At 43.3% G+C, this 19,746-nt stretch overlaps 1 protein-coding gene across 1 annotated transcript in view; it reads left to right on the top strand.

The window, feature by feature from the left end:
- Positions 1–643: 643 nt before the first annotated feature.
- Positions 644–19,746, top strand: part of RHOJ (ras homolog family member J) — a 55,344-nt gene continuing 36,241 nt past the window's right edge. Inside the window, exon 1 of the mRNA XM_009273377.1 lies at positions 644–1,311. Coding sequence (XP_009271652.1) covers positions 1,134–1,311 — 178 coding nt within the window. The 5' untranslated portion in view covers positions 644–1,133. The remainder of the gene's footprint in view (positions 1,312–19,746) is intronic.

The raw sequence follows: 19,746 nt of genomic DNA, 5'->3' as shown, positions 1-19,746 counted from the left end.
TTTCTCTTTTTTTCTCTCTATCTCTGTTTGTGTTTACATATTTAAACTAGGGGGGGGGAAATCCCTCTTTTTCTTTTTTTTTGGGTGGATGAGGGGAAATGCAAGAGGTACTTTCTGAGTGCCTGAATTGAAAAATCAATTATTTATTATTTCTAACAAAGTTCTTTAAAGAGCTATAGACACAGAGAAAGTTGAATTAAACTCTACCTACCCACGACACCTCCTGTCTGCCTTTCCACCTCCCACCTTCCCCTCCCGAATGTAAGAAAATACCTATCCCGAGACCAGAGGAGATCGTGCCTGGGAACAACAGACAACCCTGAGACATGGGCACAGCTGGCAGCCTCCCCGTACCCCGCCTGGCCACGTAGGTCCAACACCCGCATCTTTCATAACCTCTCCGAAATCCTCCTCACCGGTCTTGGTGCCGGCAGCCCGAAGAGCAGCTCAAGCACGGGATGAAGCAGGAAGCCTAAAAACTTCGGTCTGCAGAGAGACCTCTAGTGTTTTTCTTTCTCCATGTCCTGGCAGAGTTCCTCCAAAGTACAAATACACACAGAGCTCCCATTGTTTGCAGCCCTTCACAAGCCCACTGATCCTAATATGGAATTCAGCAGGAAACCCATGATTTCCTGACACACAGCAAGCTGGAGAAAGAAAGGAAAAACTCCATTAAAAACCTCCAGGCTCTCCTCCATGTTAGAAATGAAATGGAAAATGGAGTGGATTTAACAGGAATCCCTGATTCCTGCAGCCAAGCTGGAGGAAGGGAGACGCGAATCAAAGCCGCAGGCTGCTGATATTTTTTAAGTCGCAATAAATACTGAGAACTCCGGGGCAGGATGAGGATTTCCTGACTCGGATGAACAAGAAAGGACAGATCGCTTTTTTATGATATTCCTCTCTGTATATTTAATTTATTCACCTCGATGATTCTCTTGACTGATCTGGTAATTGTTAGAAGCGGCTTTGACAGCCTGGAAACATTAGTATGATTTCCTGAGTTTGAGATTTGCTGCCCCCCCCGCTCCAAACTCAGGAAAAGTCAATACAATCGCACTTCATTTTTCCTTCATGTGCACTTGGAAGTCCTGGGAGCAGCAAGAGCAGCGGCAGCGGCAGCAGCAGCAAGAATGAACTGCAAGGAAGAAGATGACAACTGCACTGACGGGAGCAGCAATAACACGAAGAAGATGTTAAAATGCGTGGTGGTTGGGGATGGTGCAGTTGGGAAAACCTGTTTGCTGATGAGTTATGCCAACGATGCCTTCCCAGAGGAGTATGTCCCCACTGTGTTTGACCACTATGCAGGTAAGAAAGTGCTTTGAAAGAAATTTAATTGAGAGCTGCAGGAGGGCCATGTGGGAGGTAAAGGAAGATCAAGGAGAGGAGAGGACGGTTCAAAGGGGATGTATGGGTTACTTCTTGTCCGGGAATGTGATTCAGGCCTGGATGGTAGCCAGGCAGCTTAGATGGCAGCTCATACAATTGGGGCAATGCAGGATTTATTCAGAGAACTTATTTGTTTGCTTCCGATTTTTATTTTGGTTTTGGCAAATAAGCAGCGTTAGGGATGCAATTAAATCCACTGGATTTTTGGGACAACAAATATAATTCAGCCTCCATCAATTTGTATTCTTGCTTTGTTTTGGAAATTCTGAAGTTCTGAACTTCACAGGCTGCAGTTATGATGAAGAGTCTCTCTCTATTTTATGTATATGTACAAAAAAATATATGCTATCAGTGATCTTGTGTCTCATGTCAAATGATGCATAAATTACAATATTTATATCCTATTCAAGGAGTAATCATTGAGAAAACCAGCATAGCCTCTTTCAGTGCTGTCAGAATATAGCTCTCCTTTCAGAGACATTTGTTACTCCATCTATAAATACATTTTAATACTATAACTTGATGGTAGGGAAAGCAGAAGTAGTGATTGGTTTGAGTACTTTATAATGAGAGAATTTGTAGTATAAGAAAAAAATAGGAACATAGTCAAAATCATCGATGATGTTCTCTGCATCACTGTGCAAAACAGACCCACAGATTAAGTACAATATTCACAGGCCTCTTTCTGTAGCAATTATTTACTTTACCCAGCTGTGTCCAAAGTTATCATGCAGATGGTGTGATAGGCTAAAACTGTTGCTCAAACTTCTGCTTAAATTTTCCTATCCCAAATTCTGCTGGTTTTCTTCTCTCACTGCTCCTTTGGCTTACGGTTGTTGTTTCTTATGAGATCCCTGAGAAACAGATTCTAGAAGCAAAACTCATTGCTTATCTTGCAGCAGCAGTTGGAGTTTCCCTCGTTCTCTCCCCACCTCCTTAAAAACTGAATTTTCATGGCGTGGCTTATCATAGATTTGGTATTCTGTAATGGGAAAATCTCTGTTTTCATTCTGGCTTCATGTCAGGTTTAGCAGATGAACTGGCCAAACAAGCAAGCTGTGTAATTGCAGAATCTGATCCATGGAAATGTGAAGATCTTTTCCTCCACAAGAGTGGGCAGCGTCACTTCTAATGCAAGCAACGCTCTCTTTCCTCTGCCCCTCCCACCAGAGAGATTAAATGACCATGTTAGAAAAAAAACTTTACCCAGGCAAGATATAAGAATATTGCATGGTGGAAATAAGTACTTCCATGAGCCAAAAACCCTAAGAAAGCCTTTGTCTTATATTGTAACAGCACCCACTTTCCCATGATAAGCTGAGATCTGCTTGTCCCTTACAGCCTCGCTCCCCAGCAATACGCTGGTCCCAGCACCCACTGCCCTTCACTCCCTCCCGTGCCCTGCAAATACCTCTGTATATGGAAAAACCCATGTGATAGCCGGTACCAGACCATGTAAGCATCGTCCTGCGGGCTGGGTGGTTTTGGTGTGAGCGTGGGGGCACACGTGTGCGCACACACATAGGCGCTGACGCCAGCCAGGCAGGCTGGCACTCGGTGGGGGCACCATCCTGAGTTTCTCTTCCCTACCCAGCCGCAGGTGACTCGCAGGGACTTGCTTTGATTTCATTTCCTCTCTGTCAGAAGTGGTAGAAATTGCCGGTGGGCTCAAAAGTTACTGAGGGAGAGGAGGGCTGAGAGAAGGATGGGAAGATGAAGAGTGTCGCTGCGTAATCTTTATTTCCTTAGGGTGCCAGGTAAAAGCAGTATGCATGCGCTTTTGAATCAAGCTACATTTTCAGGGTTTGAAGATTTAGACCTCTAAAATATCTCCAGCTATTCTTATTTGCCTTCTTAACTATTATAGCACATAAATATAAACTAAGAATGTTTTCAATGAGAACGTTCAGAAAGATAAGGGAAAAAATAGCTCTGTATATTAACATGCTGTTCTGAGACAAACCCTGTCCAGCAGCAGTGGTCAAAACTAGCATTGATCAAAAATGGAATTTCAGTTTTTTGAGAAATCCCATCATTTTTTAAACCAATTTCACTACAAAACTGCACACAGAATTGAGCAGTGGAAATTACTTCTGGAGCAGAGTGCTGGAAAAAATGCCACTCATAAAACATAAAAATATTAGATGGCATAAAGTACAACATAACCTATTTAAAATACTGTGGGTATTGAGAAAGAAAAGAGCTCACCTGGGGCAACCTTACCCCTGAGCCTTTAGGACATTCTGTTGCAACAGCCCCTTCCACATCTATCTGCGTGGCAGCCCACGGTCAAGGGGAGAGGTGGCACGGCAGTACCATGGGCACAGCGGTACCATGGGCATGGTGATACCAGAGTCACCGCGGCACACAGGGAGGCTGCACACATGGGCAGATCCTGCAGGGTGGTTGAGGCTCTCAAAAACCACGTTTGAATTTCACCCAGGGAACTGGTTTGTCTGCCCCTGCCCTTGCCCCTGCCAAAACCAATTGTTTCAACTTTCCCAAACAAGCTGAAACCATTTGATTCAGTTCTTCTGTGCTGGAAATGCTCAAAAGCAATTAATTGCTGCAGATTTTTGCAAAGCTGCACTTTCCATTGAAGGTTTTTCACCCAGGCGTTATTACCAGCAGTGGTGTGTTAGCAAACACTTCCTCTTGCCTCACCAGGTCACAACCTGGTTGTGAGTCCCAGGGCATTTACCAATTTCCTTCTTTCTAATGGAAAAAGGCGCGGGGGGGGGAAGCATTAAAAATCAAGGATTCCAGTGGTGATCTCAGAGCAGTTTCTCACTGCCGCGACTCCAGCGACTCAGGGGAGACAGTGATGCTATCCAGCCCAGCATTGGGAAAAGCTCCAGACGCACCACTGCCGTGGCCAAGGCATTAACCGTTCATGGCCCCGCAGCACCAGCTACATTTACTTGCCCTGCTGCATCGCATCTTTTTAGCTGCATACCTGGGGTAGGTTTCAAAGGGACAGGCGAAACAGGTGAACATACTGACAAGGGTGGCCCAGAGGAAGCCCCTTCAGAGGGCTGAGCTCCAACAGTATTAGATCTGTATGGTACTTATTCAGTGCCTTTCACATGAAAGGGCTCGAAACCACTTTATAAAATTTGGGCCCAGCCTGCCTCTAAGAAAATCAATGGCAATACATGGATTTCACCCCAGGAAAGAACAGGCTTCCTGCAGATAACTCACACAGCATTTACAACTCAGATACGGTGATGCCTGGGACGAAAGGCTGTTGATGTTTCACCATGTGTGCAGCTGCACTGTACAAAAGTCCAAACCAGTTATTAGCTCCACACTAGCAATATTCTGCCACAGATTTCACCCACAGTCCACAAAAATGAATTTGTTCAGGGCCTGTTGCCAGGGTTGGGATGTGATGGATGTAAAGTAGCGTCAGCAGCAATGCCAGACAGATGGGAAAGGCAAATTTGTTATTTGGATACAAAACTGGGTTCTTGTGTTGGGTGCGTGGAAGTTTACGAATCTGCTTATTTCTCAGGGCATTTTGAAGAGGTTTTGCTGAAGGCCAGAGCCTTCAGGTTTTCTTACCTTTAGTGAAATTCCAAGTCCCACACTGAAAGGGTTTAGCCACAAGGTAAATGGCTATTTCTAGGGCAGGCGAACCAAAGTGCTATCCCAGTGACAAACAGGATATTACTGGCAATAACTGTAACAATAGGGACTGTTTGGATAGTGAGTAGATGCTTTAACATGCTGGTTCCATTCCGTCTTTTGAACATCAAATGCTGATTTTCCGTGAGCAAAGGTCTCTCAGCCAGGGTGACTTGTATTGTGTCTAGCTATGTGAGGTTATAAATGTTTAATTAGGGCTGAGGTTGTACCAAAAAAAAATTCAACTACTAGCAGAGTTGGTTTAATAGTACCAAAACTAACTGGCTTGCTCTGTGAAATACAGCAGGGAGATGTGTGTTACCTGTTACTTAGGCAGCCACCAAGCAACCCATTTGATATTCATGAACCCTAAAAAACCAGCAATTTTTAGCATGAAATTTATTCACCCTAAAATTTATATTCAGGCTTCCTCGAGAGGTGGTCAATGCCCCAAGCCTGCCAGTGTTTAAGAGGCATTTGGTCAATGCCCTTAATAATATGCTTTAACTTTTGGCCAGCCCTGAAGTGGTCAGGCAGTTGGACAAGATGGTCACTGTAGGTCCCTTCCAACTGGAACAATCCTATCCTATCCTATTCTATTCTATTCTATTCTATTCTAAAAGTGCATTTTTTTCAATGTAAAAAACCTCAGTGATTGAGGAGCAGTACCAATGACATGCAACTAACTTGGCCCACTGTGCAGACAAAGGTGAATGGACTGATTAGATGGTTGAAGTCTAAGGAGAAAAGGGTGGTGAGTCTTAAACTGTCTAGTTCAGGCATAGCACATAGATGAATGTCATACAAATAGCTTTAGGGGCCAAAGTTGCATCTTTGGTAAACGAGAGAGGTCAATCCCTCCAAAGGAGAACTGCAAAGCATCTGCATGAAAGACATAAAGTAGATGGTGTAAATATGTCCCTCCCTTCCCTCATGTGTCAGCACAAACTGATGAACATTTATAAATAGTGAATCCATTTGAAAAAAATTAGCAGTGGCATGTGATCAGCTAATGAATAGCATACAGAATAGTTCAGCCATGACTGAAGCTCTGTAAATTAAAAGCAATATAAAAGAAGGCAACCGTTAATTACTGTTAGGAGACAAATTTTTTGTTCTTTAGTGATGATTCAATCTAATCTGTCTGACTTTGCACCGAAGTGGGCTGGAGTGCTCAGTGGTCTCACAGAGCAGTGATCCCAACCTTGCTGGCCAGGCAAGCCATGCAGGAAGGGAGAATCTTCTGCTCCGGCATTTTTATTAGCATAGGAGCAGTACTACTGCTCTTGCTCAGAGCAGTCAGCTTGTACCTGTGCAAATTCATAAATCTATTATATCCTGCCCGTATGCCACAGCACTGACTCAAATCCCTGTTCCTCACGTCCTCCCATGAAAGAGAGTGGTTGGAAGTGGGCTGTCACTGATCACGGGGCTGCCCATGGCTGGCCACTCTCAGTCCCGGGGCAGGCAGGAGCACCCAAGGGAGACTGGGACCACCCTGACACCATCGACAGGCCATGCACCAAGCAGCTTTGCCTCGCAGCCTTTCCCTGTGGGGGAGGAACCACAAGCCAAGACATGGCAGAAACCAGGTGGGAGCCGTAACATCCCAAATCTCTCCAGCTACATGCACAAGAGCATATCTTTCCACACTTTTGATGTGCTAGTTAGTTTTAATTGATTGCTAACGCACACTGGTTTTGACCTATCTCTGCTTGCCATGGTGTGTAAGCAATGACTTAAACCCCATACCATCACTTTTTTCCCCTGTTGAAACTTTATTAGACAGGAGGAGACTGCCCAAGGAGATTTGCAATTTTTGCATGGGTGCTGCCGTGGGAGTCTTCACACTACCACATTCTTGAGACTGTTGTCTCCTATAAACAGTCTTGGTAGCACATTAGAAAAACCCTTCATGCAATGTTTGGGGTCATTAAACTGAAAGAGCTATAAATAGCACTGAAAGAGAGCTGTGATGTTTATTTGCATGGATGTTTGCAGTGGTTTTTTTTTCCTTTTAATGTTCATCCAATTTTGATTGTACAGATTTGAACTTTATCCTTGAGACAAGAAAGCATTGACTCTTTTAAGATCTGGCTCTTTAGACTAGCAGCCACAGAATAGATATGTTCATTTTGCCTCTCAGGAGCTAAAAGGACTTCTCTGCCAATCTTCCTGGTATGATGCAGAATAAACCAGGGATCTCAATAAAGCGTTCAAGGTACGACACAACAGAAACCCACGAGTGCAATTCAAAGGTTTTCATGGCTGGCTTTTCTGAAGATAAATTTTACAGAACTACTAATTCTTAGGCTCCCCACAAAAGGTTTAATTCGGTGTCCTGTGTCACATAGGCCAGAGGAGATCTAGTAATCCTCAGGCCTTTTCACATCCAGGAAGCCTAGACAGTCCTTATACCAAAAAGGCGCTTTTTGCCTGAATCACCATGGTTATTCCACATTCAGATGAAACAGGCACCATATACACCCCCAAGCGTCTTAAGACTTTTTCCTTCTGAAGGTATTTTACAGTATGTGAAGACTTGAGATAACCATCGCTCATATCTCTCTTCCTCACACACATCCCTGTATTGTCCTGCGGGTGCACAATCCACTTGAAGCCCGTGGAGGCAGAGGTGTGCGCATGCTTTGTGATCCTATTTACTCAGGGCAGATCGTTTCTGCAGCAGTGCTCCGAGTGCTGCGGTGACAGCACCTGAGCTGCTTCCTACCTTTGCCTCTGGCTCTGTTATACAGCTTCTCTTCGTATTGTTGCCATTCCCGGTTCGATTTTACACCAACAAAAGCTTTATGCTACAAAAAGACACAAAAAAGATCTCTGCACCAATCCCTCCCGTACCCACCAGCATCCTGCTGATCAGCCGGGACTCGACAGCCCAGAAGCTGCTGCAGCCCAATGCAGAGAACTGATTTCTTCATCCAGTATCAGCAGTAAATGGATGTCCTTGTGCGTCAAGCACAGCAGGGGACAACACTGCACCATGAATAACTTTTACAGGCTAAAAACTAGATGTAGAGAATAACTACAACGCACATCAGGAAGGATAGTGCCAGGAATTAGAGGAGTAGATGAAGCAGCCATGTTACTTTATCCAGACTTATCCACCCTAAATTCCACCTAAGCCCCTCTGTCTACTATTTTGTATTAGCTATGTGGTGTTTGAAGGGCAGTAGGAAACACAAAGAATACTAAGCAAGGAATTAGACCATTTGAATGTGTATTGGTGGTTCGAATGTAGGATGATGGGCTTTTTTTAAGGTCAACCACAGTCCTGAGAGAATGGGTTGGAAAGATGAGAAAGTCAAATGGCTTAAAAAGAAATATTTCTTTGCATGGTATGTGATTAACCCAAGGAACTTATCTCTGTACAGAAGTTACTGATGACAAAATTTTAACAAGGTTTGCAAAAAAGGGAAGTTGGACCAGATATCAGGGAGGTTGAGTGCTATCATAAGCTAATGAAAAAGACTTCTGCAAGAGATAATAAAATGTCACCTGACACCACCTGCTGTTAGAGGCCAGGATAAGACCTGAATTTGGTCTGATGAATGTCAAATTGTCTTAAATATGCTCGCTGCTACATCAGAGGTGAAGACTTGACTCCCTGGGCTGTGAGTTTGGCCCAGTCCAGCACTCTTGTACTCAGTGCTGTAGAAAGGGACTTTTTGGAATGATTCTTCTGACATATGGATGGGCAAACAGATTTTGAAATTTTGCTTATGCAGCAATGCACTGCTGCAAAGAGACATGGGGGGATTTGTCTGGAGCATGAAAAGGGTTAACAGTGGAAGTGATGAGAAAATTACCCTTTTCTTCTCCACTCCTCCAAGGCAGTCAGTCTTAGTCTTTCCCTCCCCTTCTAATCAGTGTAACATTGCAGGAGGTGACATCAGCTGAGGAAACCAAAACTGAAACTGTGGCCTCTGGCCCTTGAAGGACAATCTCTACAGCTTGAACTAACAATCACATCCACTATCTTAAAATCAATAATTGACTCAGTACATGTGGCCAGCCATCCACACCAGGGGGCAAAACCACTTGCAGGTGGTGCCGGACCAGGCACATGTTGACAGCCAGGCAGATGCTTTTCAACAGCAGATGCTCCACATGTAGGAAAGAAAAACAAAAACTTAGCAAAGAAGTCTAAGAAACCAAAATTCCCAGACATGTATAAACGTCTTCATTTCTGCAGAAATGTGGCACTGTTTTTACTAAGTCATCGTTACGATGGCTTAGTTACTGATTAAGTCAATGCAAAATACCTCCACTAAAACTTCCTTCTCATTTTCTGTTCTCTTGATAAACCTTGATACCTTGATGTCTGTACTAGTGATACACATCGTTGCTACCGTGCATCACTGTGTATATTTTGCCCTGCAGGCAGTGCCTTTCCAATGTTCTAACTTTCCAGTTGTTATGGCCAGACCTAATGACATCATGGAAATGGCAAGGGATGAGGAAGAGCAAACATATTTCCTTCAATTGTTCTGCTCAGACAAAGTTATTAAACAGTAATGACATCTCCTGTCAAATTATTATTTATCTTTGCAATGAAAAAAATCCAAGTTATTATATTTCTAGTCTGCTTTTAAGAGTGATCACTCACCAGTCTCCTCAGATATATTCAAAGAAGTCTAAGCAACCAAAATTCCCAGACATGTATAAACGTCTTCATTTCTGCAGAAATGTGGCACTGTTTTTACTAAGTCATCGTTACGATGGCTTAGTTACTGATTAAGTCAATGCAAAATACCTCCACTAAAACTTCCTTCTCATTTTCTGTTCTCTTGATAAACCTTAATACCTTGATGTCTGTACTAGTGATACACATCGTTGCTACCGTGCATCACTGTGTATATTTTGCCCTGCAGGCAGTGCCTTTCCAATGTTCTAACTTTCCAGTTGTTATGGCCAGACCTAATGACATCATGGAAATGGCAAGGGATGAGGAAGAGCAAACATATTTCCTTCAATTGTTCTGCTCAGACAAAGTTATTAAACAGTAATGACATCTCCTGTCAAATTATTATTTATCTTTGCAATGAAAAAAATCCAAGTTATTATATTTCTAGTCTGCTTTTAAGAGTGATCTTAAGACTCACCAGTCTCCTGTCAGATATATTGTTCTTGTATCCCAAGCTATGGGTCTGCCAGCTAAGTCAGGGAGTAAGTTACCGAAGAATGAAAGCTTTATGAATTGTCACCCCAAGGGGCACTGAATGAATGAATGAATTCTAGACTGGATTTATGAACTGGTATTCATCTCCCTTTTTTCCCCAAATAAGATCAGGGGAAATGGGTTTTAAAATAATGTCTAATAATTAAACGCTAAAAAGAAAAAAAAAAGTGAATTTACCCTATTTATTGCCAAGCATTATTCACGTTCAAACTCGGAAATCTCTCACCCAAGACAAGCCGTGCTACCAGCAACCTTGGCTGAATGTGGGGACTAGACCTTACGTGCAACTTCTACATGTGCTAAAATGCTCAAGTGCCATTCATCAGCCAATGACTTTCCCATGTACCCAGGTGGACAAGAAAGCTCTCCCAGATCTGAGAATGAATCATTACACCTCACTGCAATCCCAAGCACCATCCGTCATGTCTCAGCAGTGAGGACACAGCCAGGTGAGCGTAGCATGAGGGAAGACCCAATGATACAATCCAACTGTGTGGTTGCTACCACCTTTGGCTGAAACGGATGCAGATCTCATTATGCAGTGATGGCTTTTCCTTAGTATTTGTTCTGTAGCATACATATTCATAGATTTATGACCAAGACCAAAACCCTCTTCTTAAACAGATATCACTGTGGGCATGGAAAGTTGTCATATGAGAGTAGGCAAGATGGCACGGGAGGGTCCTGGGGGACCCAGTGCCACACGCACCCTGTGGCACTTGCTGGGAAGTGGTGTCCCCAGCTAGTCCCCATAGCCAAAGTGGTGTATTTGGGATCCCAGGGAAGGGGAAGGCATGAAAGACTGTGAGAGCTTGGTATTTCAGCTAGCACAGTTCCCCAGACTTAGTGCGGGTCCAGTAAAATCCAGCAAATCCAGCGGTGGGGTTGCCCCAGGATTGCCTTTCTGCCTCGGGGACTGGCACAGCAATGAATCCATAAATATGAAGCATGCCAACCAGCCTCAGGGGAAGAGAAAGCTGGAAAAACCATTCACTGACAGGAGAAGCACTGGGAAAAAAAGAAAAAAAAAACCTCCCAAAGGAGGGAGGTGGACAGCTGTAAAAAAATTCCCAAGCACAGTGGCACAGGAGGCACAGTCAGGAGGGTGATGGCTCGGGAGCAGGAAGGGAAGAGCAGCACAGCGCTGTACCAGGATCCTCACTCCTCATTCAGGACAGTATGCAAGTGTATCACGGAAACAGCAGTCCCAGTCATGAGCACAGGAGCCAGCACTTAGGCATCTGAAAGAGTTAAAGAGGACTGTGCAGAGGCGCTGGACAGAAAGGGCCTGCCACAGTGCACGAGGATGCCTGAGATGACTCACTAAAACTACTTTCCAACCCCTGCAATTCTGAGGGGACGGAGGCCACGTCTCTTATTAAAGACACTCTGGCACAGACATCCAGCTATAACTTTGAAGTAATGATATTAACAGTATCTGCTAATGCTCGGCTTTCTGCAGACTTTAAGGAAAAGAACAGCTTCAGCAATGAGTGGGAAAACATACATGTTCAAACATAACATTAATTTTTATCCCCTGGGAGATGGGACAAAAAGAGCATCTATTTACAATAATAATGCTGCTTTGCTGAGAACAGACCATAGGGAAAATCCCATAAGGTTGGAAAATGTGTTTTAAGTTCACAAACTGTCTCATGCTCCAGCTCCAGGGTGGGCAGCCGTCCAGCTGCTGTGAGCAGCTCTGTCCTCAAAGGCCAGACCCTCCCTGTCTCGGACACTCGGTTTCTGAGCAATTTCCCCAGGTCCATTTCAGAACTGGTTAGCTTACCTCGGCATGTTTTCCTCCAATAACTAGGCATAGAGTCAATGTCTTTTTCTAATTTGGGAGGCCCAGTTGCTTGAGACCCTGTCCATGAGCAGCAGAAATGCAGAGACCTGATTTTTCATTTAAAAGGTGAGGCATTCCCACCAGGGAATCTCAGCTCTGGAACAAACTCACACTGAAAATGCCTCCTGAGACCGTCTGGTTTATGCTATATATATCAAGCAACAGCCTATGGAAGTAATGCCCAGGACTTGTGTTGTCCATTCAAGCTTGGACAACAACGCTGCTATTGACAGGTTGGGTTGTATGATCCCGCTTCCCGAATGGCTCCATATGGGCACACAAACATCACTGAGGGCTCAGGGTCTATCTAGAAATAGATTACAAAATATCTCCAGAGAGGTATTTTGTAATGGCATCTTTATTTTTGGTTAGTTGTAACTACACATAGACCTTTTCAGCTGTATCAGAACACGAAGGATACTATAGAATTGCTTGTAATTTCTTTCTAGTTTAATCCCATTTTTTGTCTCTGAAAACTTGCCATTAAAATTTTCAGCAAAAGCATGAGCAAAATCTAGGAGGGCATTTGTATGCTCTTATTTAAGCTCTTGGAAAGACCCTTTACCTTCACAGTGCTGCTTTGCTTTGTTCTGTGTAAATCTCAAACCAGTAAATCTCAAAAACCAAGTACAATTCCCTTCCTCTCATTGCCTTCTAGTTACTGCTTGGAATATTTTAAGCCTGTTCCAGGAATAGAAGGGAGCAACGTCTCTCATTAAAAATATATGTGAAATACAGCTTTAAGAAAGTAATTTTCCAGGAATACTGTCCATGAAAACAGGATCAAACTCAACATTAAAAGAGGAGTTCATATTCCAAAAAATATTCAGCTAATCTGCCAGAAACCAGGCTTTACAGAAGAACTCCAAATTAGCTGAGCCAGTTCATATCATTAATGTGGAGAATTTCCCTTGCCATGCATAGTAATATTCTCTGATGGAGTGTGCCACTTGGAAATCTGCTGGGAATTTACCTAAACCATTCAGTTTGGTTCAAGTCCAGAGGGGTGAGGTTGCTGTGGTTCTTGTTATTTTAATACTTTAGAGTGTTAAGTGCATTTTCTCCCTCTACTCTCCCTCCTGGGAAACTGCTAAAATGGTGAAATAATTCATTCTTTCATTATTTGAAGCATATTGCCCAATTTATTTCTTTTCCTGTAAAGAGCTGCTTGTAGCAATACCATAACTCCCTCTTGATGCTTCCAAGGAAGGAAGAAGCAACGGGGAGTGTGAATGCAGAATGAGGTCCCCAATCTGAATTAATGTTTGACAGAGGAAATCTATGCCAAGAAAATGGTGGAACAGGAATAACTTGTGTTGTCTCCATATGGTGCTCCCAAGTGGGTTTCTCTCCCTCTGCCCTCTATTTAAATGCATGCACGTGAGAGATTAAAAAAAAACAAGTCTTGCAACAATTTTGCGAGGAAAACGGTATTTTGAGACTATGATGTCCAACAGGGTGGAAACTCCTGAAGACACAAGGGAACCTTGTCCCTGGCCGAGTGCATTCACAGTATGTCATGGTGAGGTGCCTGAGAGAATTCATACAAATTCATACATACCACCTGACTAGAGAGCACCTTGTACCTTCCATCACACTAAGTCCTTCCAGGTCTTGACCCCCTTTCTGCAGTTCCCTCCATCTTTCAGAATGAATAGCCGCATTTCCTTTTCTCGGTATTTATTTTCCACGTTGCTTTTTTCTCAAAGAATAGGGTCTTCCCACCTGAAATGTTAGAGAAAAAGAAAGACAGTTTGTCTTTCCAAAGCATGCCTGGGTGCAGCATGGGACATGGAGCTGGCCTGAACTAGATATGGGTCCTGCAGAGCCATCTCTGAGCCAGCTGGGTCCAAAACCAAACCACAGACATTGCACACATAGCGGCTGCCCCACAAGCACTGAGTGATAATTATTACCGTGTGTCTCTTCTGATTTCCTCAAGCGCTGCCAAGCTGGCGAGGGCTGCAGCCAGCCAGGGCATGAGAGCAGATGTTCTTGCCTTCTGACAGATGTCAGCTCTGCCCGATGGAAAATGCCATCTGAGATGAGTGAAAACCAACGAGCAGCCAGACAGGGCTTTGCGGAACGGTAGTGGGACCACCCCGCAGTGACCACTATCCATTGCAGACACCATCCAGCAGCCACCTCTTTCCTGGCAAACCCCTGCCACAGCATACCATAAAAACATTATCTCAGCGTTGCTTCTTGTGCGTAAGCTAGGGAAGGTCAAAAGAGCCAAGGAGCTGCATGAGAAACAAAAAAAGCCCCAAAAAATAGGAGAGAAGAAGTGGAGGAGGGTGGGAAAGAAATGTACATCCTTAGAGGATGGAGGGGAAAGGTATGTTTAAGAGAACACAGTCCAGAAACAATCCATAAATCATAAAACAAGTGATTTGTAACAACTATGTTTTGGGGGATATGACTCATGATTTTGAACTTCTGGGGTTAGCAAAAGTTCTGGTCAGAGCATTTTAGACGAACTATCCCACCAGGAGAAAATGCTGATTCATGAAAGTTGAAGCATTTTTTAAATACTTGGAAGGACAAATTCTTGAGGTCCAAGGCCCTCTGGTTATTTCTGACAGTGCAGCAAGAAAGACGTAAATTGAAAACATAATATCTGAAGGTTTTGTTTTCATTCCACTGTAAAATGAAAACAAATTGTAAAACCTCAGAAGTTGTTGCAAAGCTGAATTATCATCCCCCTGGCCAGTTCTAGTTGGTTACTGTTATCATCAATTTTACAGTTACTGTATTGTAATCGTTATTATCCAAGGGCAGGCTTACTCCCACTTCCTCTAAAAGAAATGTTTGTGCAACAAAGACAAAAATGTCCAAGGAAAATGCCTCAAAGCGTGAGCTCAGGTGTGGTTTTAGGCTCTCTCAATATGAAGAGCTGCAACGGTTGCAGGGAAAGACTGGCAATCCTTGCAAGCCTTGGCAAACCTAATGGCAGAACCAGGCAAGCACTTAGGAGAAAACAGTCTTTGAACTGAGTGTCACTCATGGTGTCTTTAATCTCTCTGGTACAGGCTACCTGCAGAGTGGTTTTTTTCTCCTCTTCTCCTTTGATGACTTTTGTCATCACATTACTGTCTAATAAATCCATACTTCTAATTAATAAGACCACATAGGTTTGATTTCAGAAGAACGAAGTTAGTCCAAGTGCTCTCAAAGGTTTTCAAAGTACGTCTTCCCTCCGCCAGACACAATCTTGCTCCAGTGAGTGGTCTCCAGAGTTAGTGACACTGGAACAAGGACTTCAGCCGTGATGCCCAGTGGACGTGGAGGGAGGTGTCTGTGGCCACATTCTAGTAATGCTGCTTGTAGATTATGGAGGAAATGTACAGTAAAGGACCGGACTGGGAGCTCACGCCATATTAAGTTAGGAAGGACACCATCGTGGTTAGGGGAATTGGGTGGTGTGCAATCAGTTTGAACTTGAAATTCAACCCGTATTCCAGCTTCTGAGATCATTTACTGTTGGGTCACTTTCAGGATCCCCCCCATATAGCTGCATTTCTATTATCGGTCATGTTAACAAACCAAGACGCTGCTATTTGATAGAAGGGATTAATTCCATAAGCCAGAAGCTAAAACAGTCTGTCCTTCCCAGGAGATTCTCAGCAGAGGGCTCAAAATCCTGTCTTAGTATGAATTATATCTGACCTAAGGAAGTTCATCTGGGGTGTCTGAGGACCACTGAATTTCAGATTTCCTATATGGGCAACCCTTTTTAATGTGCTCCTGCTGTGAGCTGTCAGGCAAGAATAATAACAGAGCCATCAGAGGTAATGAGAAGGCACTACCGACGGTGCCTAATGGATTTTCTTCCTTAGAAGAGCTGGAAGCGTAACATGAAAGAGACTGGTTTCATTTCCCAGTGAGCGTCGTGGGTGTGGGTACCTAAAATTAGATATAGTCTCTATTAGCTGTAAATATTTATGCCTATTGCCATAATACATAGCTTTTAGTCTGATGATCTTCAGTATGAGGAAATCGTGGTAAATACATTTTGATATTGAAAACGGTGGAAATAATAGATTTTTAGGCAATCCTTTTGAAGGTTAGCCATGCTCACACAAAATGCTGGGTTCATCTGGTTTTGGAAGACTCACAAAGCTGGGGCCAAGCAAATCTAAGTCAGGAAACCCTTGAAGTGGAGGAATGCGTGGCATATAATAAAAAGCCAACAAGTAGATGAATAAAATAAGTGAAAGAAGCAGTTAATTTTCTTAATGCATTACTGTGCAAGCTGCTAAGCTCCCAGGAAATCAGAATGAAGATATTTATGACACACAACAGATAATTTCTCAAGAAGGAAATATCAATTTTCCCGTTATATATTTGCAGGAGATGCAAGGGAATGTTCATATATTAATAATTGCATGATTTATTTTTGCCAAAGAAAGACGACTTAGATTACACAGAAACCATATGTTTGGGGATTTTTTTTCCCAAATTTCTTTCTTTGCTATATAATTTATATAAGCAGTTAGAGAAGTGCCTATAGTTTCCACTTCAGGAAATTTTCCTCCAAATCATTTGCACAGATGACTTTTGCTAAGCAAAGACAACAGTCCTAATGCCACTCACCGTTTCACAGATGTAACCCTGTTAATTGTGGGGGCTAGTAAATGAGCTTTGTTTCCCTCCGTGTTTTTTAATAGTATGTACAGAAGCAAAAGCCATTGATCAGCAGAGGAATACATATGCCATGTCAGCATGGGGCAGGGGCCTGGCTGCTCCATGCCTCAACATGAAATAATGGGCAAAGAGCAACCGCAAGTGCGAGGACAGCTGACGATGAAACAGCCCAGAGCAGAGGGAGCGGGAGGCAAGAGGGGTAGAATGGGATGGAAAATCTTCCATCTCTCCCTCTCTCTCTTAAGAAAACTTAGCTTGGAGGTTTTAAAGCCACCTTGTAGACCTGGGGACCCCATTCAAATTCAATTTGAAAATAAGCATTTTGGGTTCCTTGGAAAATCCCCTCCCCTCATTTTGATTCCCAAGAGGTTCCAATCCCCTCATTCAGCTTCCTGAGCTGCTGAAGGTTCCCAGTTCCCCCATGGCCAACAGTCGTGTCGCAGACATCAGGGTCTTCTCTGCAGGATGGCAGCAAGCCCATCCCTCAGCACCCACCCCATTAGTTTATAAAATGGTCCATTTAGATTCTCATTAAACCTTTGGCTATGGAAACACAAGCACTAGGCAGGAGTCTTGGTATCATAGACTCTTAGTAGCTGTAGAAGAAGAAGTGAGACATAGCTCAATTTTTGCAATTACCCATTTGGAGGGAAGACCACAAATTCCCTTAGCTCAGCAAAAATATATGGTAACTGGGTGATGATCACTGACACTGGGAGTGCAGTGGATACACTCCAGATGTCTCTTCAACTTCTGCTGGGATTTATATCCACCCATTGACAGATGGGAAACCTCAGTTCTGAAAAAAAAAAGATCTATGGGCTGAGGTTACAGTAAGGTAGCCAAGACCAGAATTTCTCTCTATTTATTTGTCATCTTGCTATTTCTAGAAATACCTCTCTCTGCCCTCCTGGAACACCAGAGTGTATATTTCCCAGACATGTAGCTGGCTTAAAAGAAAACAGATCTTAAACTAGGAAGAAGTAAGCCTATGGAGATCAATATGTCTGAAGGAACAGGGGTGGGAAAAACTCCAGAGAAAAATGTTTATGAAGGAAAACAAATTTGCTAGAAAAAACTCACTGTCGCTGCAGTTTGCCATTATCCACATACCCTCCAGTAAGGAAATAGCTTTCCGGAGTGAGTGAACATAGGCATACATGGCAACACAGGCTGAAGGACTGTTCAAAAGGATACGGCCCTGAGACTATTCTTGAAAATACTGTTTCAGCTTGTTAAAGAATTACAAAGGGAATGGTAAGCTTATGAAGATTAAATCATACATAGGATCAAATTAACTTGTCCCCAGTGTTTTCCTGTGATTACAAGAAGACATATTTTCTCCATAACCAGCCCCCAGATTACTTTAGCACTGGCTTTCTGGATGCTAATCCATCATTGACCAGGTATATCCTGCAAAGTGTCTGACTTATCAATCTCTTTGTTAAACAACAAGGAGTCTGTTCAGACATCCCAAGCTGCCTTATGAACATAGCAGTAACAGCTTAGCATTTTAACTGAAGGAAAGGAGTTTGAAGACATATATAGGCATGAATTTCCTGACAGTTTTCTCATCTTAATTTTTCCAGAGGGTCTCAGCAGTGGTAGATGCTTCTGTTTGCCAGAATCTGCTCCCAAACTCAAAGTCCGAAGATCCTGTGTGTACAGAGCAATGTTGCTGTTCAGAAAGGGCAGAGATTTTGGGAAACCTCTTTGTGCTGAAATCCTCTTAAAACCAATCCAAACCAGTTTCTTAGTGGTCCTCAGTGGTGTGGTATGAAAAAGATTTAAGTCTCATATCTTTGCCATTTGCTCACTGCTTTCCCAACTGAAATGGCACCAGCTGGCCATTATTATTTCACACTCTGGAGGGTTCAAATGTTCATCAGCTCTCCGATTCTGTGAGCTCTCATTACCAAGAGCAAGAGAGATTTCTGGGCTGTTTGGTCAAAAAACACACTTCATATATGAGCACAGCATAATAATGCATACACTGCCTAACGTTAAACAATTCATTGCACGCTGTTGAATGCTTAAAAATAAAATGAACCACTGCTATTTTAGATTATCTTGATCATTAAAGCCCTGTGGGCAGCAGGCATCACAGCAGTTAATAGTTGCAGTGTTTAATATCAAGGAGTAGGGTGTATTAAGTAAACATTAAGTTCAACCCATAAACAGTCTCTAGTATAAGCACAGTAATATATGAGAGCTCACAGGGTTTATATAAAAGCAGGTTTGTGTCAATACTCACATTTTATTCGGAGGGAAACACTAGCATTGGGAGGGTCACACAGCTGCAGGGCAGGAATCAAGGCCAAATCATCTGTGTCACGGACCAAAGCTTTACCCACAAGCCACCCTCTTGGAATCCCGTGTGCGCACAAGTTACTCCTGCCTTTATTTTTCACCTGGAAGAGTTCAATGTTTAAGCCCTGTTTCCTTTGCCAAAACACTTCCCAGCCGGCTGCTTACAAGGTGATTGCTTCTCTCTTTGTTTCGGCGTCTGTTCACACACACAGATTGAAATCCCGTCTGCTGAAGACAACATGCCTGTTGTCACGGCCAGGACGGGGATTCCGTCCTCTGCCCCAAAGCCTTTCCAGCTGGGAAACCAGGCTTTCTGTTTACTCCTCTTCAGGCTGTTTCTCACAGCCTGGCTGAGTCCGTGCCCACACAAATGATGTCGGAGACCACTGAAATCTGTCTTGAGGGAAACAGCAGAAATACAGGGTAACGGACCACAGACCATTGCAAGCTCACATGCTTTCTGGCACTGACACCCACCCTCCATATCTACCTGCAAGACTTCATTCAGCCCCCGTGCAGGTGTAAGCATATGTTTGCCTCCATGCGTGTCGGGAAGCCCAACCTTTAGGAAAGTCCTTCCCATAAGTGTGTTAACAGACATCTGGGCTTAAACACTAATTCAAGATAAGCACACACTTGCGTGTTTTGCTGAAACAACCCCAGAATGAGGAAAGACTGAATTATGCAATATGAAAATAATACTCTCCATTTATTAAGCATG

This window comes from Aptenodytes forsteri, unplaced genomic scaffold (genome assembly GCF_000699145.1).
Source record: "Aptenodytes forsteri isolate BGI_AS27 unplaced genomic scaffold, ASM69914v1 Scaffold479, whole genome shotgun sequence".
Lineage (NCBI taxonomy): Eukaryota > Metazoa > Chordata > Aves > Sphenisciformes > Spheniscidae > Aptenodytes > Aptenodytes forsteri.
The sequence above is the reverse complement of the archived record's forward strand: the minus strand, read 5'-3'. Positions and strand labels throughout refer to the sequence as shown.